The 9,473-nt window shown below is 41.9% G+C and overlaps 1 protein-coding gene across 2 annotated transcripts in view; it reads right to left on the minus strand.

Moving 5' to 3' along the window:
* The window catches only part of PTPN3 (protein tyrosine phosphatase non-receptor type 3), a 175,865-nt gene extending 173,674 nt beyond the window's left edge, over window positions 1-2,191 (minus strand). For both annotated transcript variants that reach the window (XM_040549004.1, XM_040549003.1), the window contains exon 1: window positions 2,056-2,191. In XM_040549004.1, the coding sequence (XP_040404938.1) occupies window positions 2,056-2,182 (127 nt within the window). In that variant the 5' untranslated portion in view covers window positions 2,183-2,191. The remainder of the gene's footprint in view (window positions 1-2,055) is intronic.
* Between the last annotated feature and the right edge of the window lie 7,282 nt (window positions 2,192-9,473).

The raw sequence follows: 9,473 nt of genomic DNA on the forward strand, positions 1-9,473 counted from the left end.
TTCAACGGGCTGACATTTTGGATCAGTCCACAAAAGCACGTAGCTTTGAGCTGAAATGCAGCAAAATGTTCACTGGGGGCATTTTGACCTTTTATGGCTGGAATGGACACATTCAGTGCTCAATGTGTGTTTTTTAATGTGTCAGAAACATTCACTACCTGTCCCTGGCAAGTGCTTAATGCCGTAAATGCAACGAGGCTGCTCCTCCATGCAGTCCTTTCTTTAGCTCATGGAGCAGCTCCATTGGCTTCGGGGGGATCACTGCTGACTCACACCACCATAAGGTGTAATTAGAGGGCCCAGCTTGTCCATCCCAAGGTATTACACAGTTTCCTTCCTCCTATGGATTTATTTCCTTTGCGTTTGATTTGATATTTTCATGCATACTTTTCAGACTGTACAGTGCTGCATGTGTTGCAGCTGGCACATTCCTATGATCCCGAGAGCCAGAAAGATTGAGAAATCTTTCTCTCTTTTACACATGCAAAAACAATGACACACAGTATTAAGTTGTATATGGTATACAAAACTGAGCAGTCTGAGAGCTCCAGTCACCTTCTGTCTTCCGTGGAAGGCAACTGGATGTTTTTAACCCAGTATGGCTCTAGATTTTTTATTTATTTATTTTTTTTCAACATGAAAGTGAACAACAGGCAAGGGGAACCAAAAAAAAAAAAAAAAGGAAATCACTCCATGAAAGAGAAAAACACCCACTTGTGATGTTTAGGTTACAGCAAGGCTAAACATAGATCACTGATATCCTGCATATATAAACCTTTATAAAAACCTCTAATAGCAACTAGTCAGCAGAAAAGAAAGCATTGCTGCCTTTTTATAATGCAAATATCACAGCTCCTGGTTCAGCTTAAGCCCTGTTGGAGTCATCTAGCTCCAAGAGGGCTGGTTCCTAGCTCGTCTCAGCAGGATGCTGCATGCAAGGAAGGATTTTAACTGTCACCTTCTGCATATGGGGCTTTTCAGGGAGGAGAAATCATCTCTTCACAGGCAGACTGCATCTTTGCTGACATCCCTGCCCTACCCTGCCCTTGATATCCAGTGGAAAACCCTGAGCAGAGACATTTTTACATCCAGAACAAAGCCGATCTGGAGCAAGCTCTAAATAACATCCTCTTTGCGTTGCCAAAACCAGCCTTCCCATTCGAAAGGCAAAGTATCTGGAGTTCAAAGAGAGAAGTTTTTCTTTGTGCTGAACTTTGCCCTGGCAGCGCACCGAAGTGGCTTCGGGACATACCAGTTCCGCTCCTACCTTCGCTTAGCGTTTTGTTGAGGCAGGCCCAGCCTAGGCTCGGCGCTCCTGCCTGCCTGGCGCACTCTTCGCTGGCACCTTGGGAACTGGTCTCCCGAAGTCTTTTAGCATTTTGAAAAACAGAATATACAGATTTTGTTCTTTTGTTCCTTCTAGCCCGTGTTACGTTTTCTAGTAAGAGAAATAACATTTCTCGTTTGCAAAGAAATTCTGCTACAGCTTCCTTTAGGACGGAGGGATGGATTTGGGAATCTTTGCACCGTACCGTAAGTCTTAGCTGACATTTGGGTAAAGTTCTGGGCAGCTTGCGTTGTCAAAAAAAAAGAAAAAAAAAAAAAAAGAAAGGTGCTGTTGTTCTTAATCATATCTACTATTTTTTTTTTTACTGTATCTTTCTAGAAAATGCTTTCCCAGCACCCCAGTCTGCCACTCCAGTTACTCAGAGGTAATCAAAGCCCATTGTCCACATTCTCCACCACACAAGCAGCCCTACGCCACAGCGCTTTGCTAATACAGGCAGAAAGTCAAAGATTAAAACAAGTTTCCTCAAGATGCTTGTATATCAGAATTCTTCATACAAGCATCCTTTCTTCTGCTTGCAAGTACACTAATCGTATTTCAATTGCATGCCTACAATATAAAGTTAATAGCTTCCTTATTTCCTCATTTTAGCATTTCCCCTCTACTCCCTCAGTCTTTTCAATTATAATGGCTAGATTGTTTCTTTCATTTCCTTTCTCCAGCGTCCTGGTTTCATTCCTTATACAAAATCACATTTGGTCACTTACACTTTTCCTGAGGATAAGCACACGACAGCAGCATCTCTTGCTCCACCATGGCGCCGTCTGTCAGAGAGTTCAGTGGTCTTCTGAATAGCGTTTCAAGGAAATATTTTGGAAACCTAAGCTCGCTCATGCAGGCTTCTGATCTTCCCCAGTCCTCTTGGCTTCTGTGTGCTGTCACATGTTATCCTCCCTCCTGAGGAACCTGTGAAACAGGTCTGGCAACACGCATCTTGTGTGTCAGAAGAGTTTTAATTGATTCATTGCAACAGGTACCCACCCTCATTAAAAAAAAAAAAATAATGTTGAAAGGAGTCGTCTCTTAGCGCCTCATTTGAAATTACAGAACCTAAAATATGTCACAGCTGCTGCACTTTAAAGGGAAACTGCTTTGAGAATATGCAGGAAATAATTTAAAATCAGTCTTACGTGCCAAGTAAACCGCAGCTAGCGGTATAATTCGGATGCTCCTGCACCGTGGGAGAGCAGCTATCCTTTCGCTATGCACCAAGGTGGCAAGGGCTGCCTCTGCATCTCCCCAAGGCACAACTTCTGGTGGGACAGAACAGCTCCACGTCTCTGCCACAGAGACCTCTGTGTCTCTGAACAGCACCTCTGATTGCTACTGATGTGAACAAACTGCATGAGCCTGATTTCTGAGAAATGCATCATGAGGAACACAAGGCTAATGGTGTTTCAGTGCCTGCAGAGATGCCTTCTCCATGCAGCAGCCACAGAGGTCTCTCTGCCTTTCGGCAGACCCCATCTGGGGCTCAGCAAGGGGCCCCAGCGCTGCCCTGCAACCTTCTTGCAGCTCAGGTACCACTTATCTGCTGATCCCATGGCCAAGAGTGGTTGTAGCTGGGCCCTCGCTAGGCCCTGTGCCAATTTCACACCAGGGCACATCAAGTAGCATCCCCATAGCAGTTTCCTACTGCTGTTGCTCCCACAAGCTGGTGGTACCATCGTCAAGTGCAAGCAAGGCAGTGGTTAGCAAGGAACCAAAAAGCAGGAGATGCAGGATTTACACCTGACTCTGCCTCTAATTTGTCCTGTCACCTTGGGCAAATTGCTTTAGCTCTCTGTGCTTCTGTTTCTCCATCTCTAACACGGATAATTATAGTTCCCTTTCTTTGGAAAACGCTTTGAAATCTGTGTACAAAATGCAGCATGAAAGAGGAAGTTATCATTATTGCACACTTGTTAAATATTGGGATGAGGCAGACAATAAGCAGCGAGCGTTTGAGATTTCATGCATGTGAAGTGTTATGTTGTAAGAGGACCATGACCTTATTGTCATGACCTTATTATTATGCTTAAAAAAATAATAATTTACAGAATTTGGCACAGATCCAGTTTCTGTTTTCACAGTGGAGCGCTGAGAGAAAAATCTAAATCAATTCTCACTTCTAGGAACGTTACACCCTCTTGGAAACAGCAAGTTTACCGGAGGTTCTCTGGTGGAAAATGATGTAATATGGCTATTTCCTGCTTTTCTCTCACCTGGGTAAATAATATCTCTCGTTTTGCAGCCAGTGAATGTTTACATTACACTCAACAGATCTAAATACTCACCCCCTTTCTCTTTCTCTCTCTTTAAAAGATAAAAGCCAACAAAGATCACCAAGATTTTTTTTCGTTGCAGTTAGACAGATTGACAAAAAGTTGCATTTTTCAGCGACTGAATTCACTTATATGGAATCATAGAATTATAGGGTTTTGGAAGGGACATTAAAGATCACCCAGTTCCAACCCCCTGCCATGGGCAGGGACACCTCCCACCAGACCAGGTTGCCCAAAGCCCCATCCAGCCTGGCCTTGAACACCTCCAGGGATGGGGCATCCACAGCTTCCCTGGGCAGCCTGTTCCGGTGCCTCACCACCCTCACAGTAAAGAATTTCCTCCTTATATCTAATCTAAACCTACCCTCTTTTAGCTTAAAGCCATGGGAGCCCTGTACTTGTTTTAATTCTTCAGCAAACAAAACAAGAGGGATGCTTGTATTTGCCTCACTTCTAGTGTTGCTCATTGAGGGCCTCTCCTCAATGGGGATGTTGCATCCTTCTCCTATAACAGCATTCTCACCAGAAATTTGCTTATCTACTCTCCTGTTAGTCTCCTTTAGTCTCCTAAACTAAAATCCTGGGTAATTCTTAACATGGAAGATAGTTCAGAGATTAAGCTGGGCAACGCTGAATCGAAGATAGATGGCTGTGGGGAAGTAGCTTTTTGTGAAATGCCCCTTGCTTGCAAGTTAATGCTGGCACACTCTGAAAGCTTACCTAAGTCTCGAAATGTAATTCTCTACATGACTTAACACAGCCAGCCACGTTTATTACAGACCAGGAGATTGGTAAATGTATAACCTACTCGCTTCTTACTCCATAATCCATTAACTTCAGAGCCATGTTCTGAGAAGTCCTAAGGTTACTACGCTGACAGTTTATAGTGAGAACTGAATCATGTAGAGCTGCAAGCTCAGAAGCCCTTGGAACTACATCTACAGAAGAGTGTGCATTTATTTGCATTGTCTGAATGCATACAATTGCAGTAGGCAACTTCTCAAAAAACAAACTCTTATGACATTTGCAAACATACCGAGTATCATATTATCATATTCTGCTTTGAATTTTGGTGAAAAGGACTGTTATGAAAAAAGAAAGGCTTATTGTAGAGAGATATTATAAAAATGATAGAAAAAATCCTTTAAAAACTTTTTTTTTCTCTTTCTGTTTTGAGCTGCCGTTCTGCCTGTGGATGAAACAGGTCAGGAATTAAAGCTGTTACCCTGCCTTTGGAAGTGAAAGGCACAGTGGGAGCTGACTACAACTTTTTCAGCAAAGAAGTGAAAAATAGCATGTGAAGTTAGGCTTTTTGGTGCCTGAGATAATTTTTGGATGAATGAATGCATTTAAACCAAATCCTGAAAATCTGAAAACCATCTAATGAGCTAAGTGAAGCAGTACTGTCAACTGCAGCAAAAACACTAGGAAGAGTTAAGTTTACATACAAGATGATTCTGTTGCAATGATGAAATTAAAATATGAAGTGATAGCAGCCATTTATATCTTTGGACAGACTCCAAGCATTCAAACTGATGGGTACATTTGTATGTGAGTTATTTGCGAAGAGAGCTCAAATGACAAACATCCCATAATTGTGGTGCTTTATCCTCCAAGAAGCTCGTATCTATAATTATAATCATTGTCTGAAAAAACAATACAGGGTTACAGTAACTGTGCAATTGATGCTTGTCTCCACTTCTGTCACTGAAGTGACAAAATAACCAAGCCGTGTTCACATCTGCTTCCTTATAATGCTCCATTTGTCCTCACTCCGATATCTGGCCCTAACCTACAATTATGTGTCATTAGATTTCCATGGAACTGATCAAAGGTGGTCCAATTCAAGGCTGATTTGGGAATATGCCAAAAGCTGGAGGGCGGACCCTAACTGGCAGCAAATGAAGCAGATTTAACCAGTTGTTTCTTTAAACAGCGTGGGTTTCCCACTTCAGGTAATAGCTCTGTTACCCAGTGCCATGGGAACATGGTAAAATCTGAATATGTTGGACCAGAGAAGTTTGTGATAGTGTCAGCCAGATCATGCGGGCAATCTTTGCTTTGCCTTTCTAACTCAAGGACCCTAAAATGCTTAATTCAGCAGAATAGTAAGTGTGGCTTCATGGCAATGAGCACTGGACACCTACAGTGCAGATCCCCAGGTGTGTGAGGTGTTCAGCCTAGGCTATCTACGTAGTCAGTGGAGAGAAATAGGCTTGCTGAGGATGTCAGTCACCTGAGCTGTACCAGGCATCTCTTTTAGGAGGAGAGCCATGCCATATACCCCTCTGTGTATTAGACCTGCTCTGTAAAGCAGACCTACTGGGACCATCCCTGTGGTGAACCTCTACATATACTGAGATGGATTCTGCTCTTCAGACATGGCACAAAGCCAAATAGGTTCCACTTACCCTTCTAGCCACACTTTTCTGTTCCCTTTCTCAGATAAGAAGTGAAGAGTTTCTACTAAGTTGTGCCCTGTGGAATCTAGGATGACTCTGAGACATCATCTTCCCGAGACCGACTACTTGGACCCTAAAAATCAAGAAGACTTAACAGGGCAATATGTGGCAATACCACTGCTGAACATGGCACCGCCTAGAAGCAAAACTAGAGAGCATGTGTGAAACATTTGAAATTCTTCCTAGGACAAGATATCCTGAAGATGATATAAAACAATTTTAACGTTTGTTAGTTTTTTTAGTTTAAACTGAACATCATCTCAACATCTTGGTTTCTCAAGATCACAGAAGCCATCATGTATTTTTAGGCAAAATCTAATTCAAGCATCCATTGACATGATAATTTCTTGGTGACACGTATCTGCTGTTAGACATGGTACAGATTTCTGCAAACCGCAGTAGGACACTTGGCTCACTGTCTACTTCATCTGGAGACATTTCAATGAATTCAGCTTTAAATTCTTGCCCATTAAACACTACTATCAAAATTTTTCCTCCTAAAATACCAATTGCTTTAGATTAATGAGCAGAGAAACCTCCCATGCTGGAAGGGCCATGGGAATGAAATCAGCCTGCTGAGCTGCTGCAGAAAGCTGAAGGGATCTGGGGACAAAAGGCTATGAGGAAGAGATGTGCTTTCCCACCCTCTTTGAAGGTGATGCAATGTGATGTTAATCCAGAAGTGTTTTTTTTTTTTTTTTTTTTCTAGCTTCAGTTCAAGGGATCAGCAAACACACCTGAAGGCATGAAGGATGTGTTTAAACAAAGAAGATATGAATGGATTCAAACCTCAGACTTAAAAACCAGGCAAACAAAAAGACTGCATAAGGCAAGAGGGAGGCGGGTGCAGTGATTGCAATGGCAAAACAGTGCAGAATAATGAACTCACTAATAAATTGCTGCCAGCACCTGCAGATTTCCAGTTAACTCTGCATGCTGTTCCACTGTCTAATCCTGCCTGTCAGTGGGGGCACCATCTGGAGGATTGCTTTTAAGCATTAGGTTCTCTTTCAAACTTGTTTTCTCTCTGAATGTGGTATGAATTTCCAATCAATGGGCTGGTGAACCAAGAAGGCTGATGCCCTGTGACTCTGCTCAGTTATGCTCTCACATTTGCAGCCGGTCTCCTCAGAGCTCTCCTGGCTGGCTTCATTACTTACGGCTTTGAACCCAGCTTCAGGATATCCTAGAGGTCATCCAGCCATTACAGTGGAAGGTGTGCTGAGATTCCTGGTGGACCAACATCTCTCAGCTCTGTAGCTGTTTGCTTTGCTCATAGTGAATTGTACTAGTCCCATATGGGCAAAAGAAAGCCAGACATAAACTGCAAAAGACCCAAGCTGAAGTCAGAATATCAAATTCTCCAGGTCAAGATTGTTCTTGCTGCAAAACCTAGGGAGAGGTAGATATCCAAGTGTTAGCACTGGGACTCTTTATATTAACAAATAAAGTCAATAGGTATGTTCATTTTCAATGTTCCTACATTAAACAGAAAAAGGAAAGACCACAGTTGCTTTCATTCAAAATGCATTGATAGAGAACAAGTTCTCCATCACTGGCTGTGCTGGGACTATTTTCCAGTTTATCCCTGTGGATCAGCCTATAGCAAAGGATTTGTGAAGCCCAATTAATTTAATTCAGAGAACAGGGGGCATGGATGGTTCCTTTGGCCATGGAAACACTCAGTTAGGTTGGCTCCTCAGATCCCATTTGCAGCTGCACCCACAATTTAAAGCATGTAAGTGTACATCAGGGGTCAGAAGCTGCTTTGAGCAGTGCTGGGTTATGGGAAAGCAAAGCTGGTTTCAAACCAGTGCTGTACATGTCCCACTCTCATTTCTTGCCATTTTGTGTAAAGCTCTATATTTTCATCTGAAAGTTAACTACCATGAACATAAACTGGCACTTCTTCTCCCTTAGTGCTGAAAATTATTTTTGTTGGGAACAAAAAACCAGAAAGGTATAATAACAAGAGGAAGAGAATAGTCTTGTCTATTGCTCATGCATGTAGCCAAGTTCATTAGAAAACAGTAATTAAGTATAAATAGATTAGATAATTCTAATCTTTGCTGGAGATGATAGGTTAAAACTGGGGGACACATCTGAGTGTGTGAAATATACAGGAGATCACTACTAGTGTGATTATATATATGAAATGAAAAAAGGAGATATTACCAAAAAAGATAAAAAAGAAATAAAAAAGCTTATTTTTAAACAATCATAAAAATGATCGTTTATGGTGTAGGAGGTTGCTCAGAGTTAGTTGGAGGGTTTAATTACACAGCGTTTCTTGAGTGAGTAAGCTTCTTGACTTCTTTTCAATGTGCTGACCAGAGGATATGTGTAAGCTTCACTGTATTTAGTAAATACCTTAGGGTAGACGAATTCCAAATGACAGCCGCATGGTTTCATGCATCAAAATGGTGATTTGTCATCGCCATCATGTTATCATCACACAGAATGTCAACAAGAAAGGGCTATGCTACTGACAAGGACCTGTGACACCCTAATGACACGGAGTTGTGCTTCTCTCTTTTCCATAGGCACAAGCCTTAGAAGCATGACTCCTTCACAACTTAGATTTGAATACCATAATTTCTTTTTCTGGATGCTCATTTTCACAAGCATGACTCTTTCAAACCCACTACAAGGCAGGCTGACCCTGTTTGCTATATCTTCTCATTTTAAGACCCAGTGCAGAAGGAGATGAGCACCAGAACAGAGAAAAGGCCCTACAGAGACAATCCACATTTAGGCAACCTTTAGTTAAGTCTTTATCCCTACAAGACTATTTGCCTTCAAAGCTCCAAATGCACTGAGCATTACACTTAAGGAAGGAGCTAGAAATGCCCTTGTGCATTTTCATCCTGGGCTAGAAAGCCAAATGTCTCCAGTCAGGCCAGCAAATAAGTCCTTCACCCCTCAGACAGCAAGCGGACAGGGCATCGGCTGCTTAATGCTCTCACTAAGAACTGCACAAACTGTTAGTGTGGCATCAAAAAGCAAGTAAGTTTTGCCTCTTCCTTCAGTTAGATATTTGTTACGCTTAGATGAAAGGAAGTGACATTCTGGGTACAAATTAGCTTAGAGAGGGATAGTAAGAAACTATTTTAAAAGTTGCATAGGGCCAGTATTTCAAGAATGTAATTTTCTTAGAGATACTAGGGATACGTTTGCCGAGTCTAATCAGTCTTCACTTATTATATTCATTACATATAGATGATGCTTCATCTTGCACACAAGGCTCTTCAGCTTTATCACAGATGTGTGATATGCTTTATAACAGCGCTTTGAAGTGGTGTATCCATTGATGTCTTTGCAGCTAGCCATAGACCTGTGAATTTAAGAATTCTTTTATATTTCCAAGTGTTCTGCAATAGGTAACGACTTCTACCTTAT

Source organism: Cygnus olor, chromosome 2 (assembly GCF_009769625.2).
Source record: "Cygnus olor isolate bCygOlo1 chromosome 2, bCygOlo1.pri.v2, whole genome shotgun sequence".
NCBI classification, from domain to species: Eukaryota; Metazoa; Chordata; class Aves; order Anseriformes; family Anatidae; genus Cygnus; species Cygnus olor.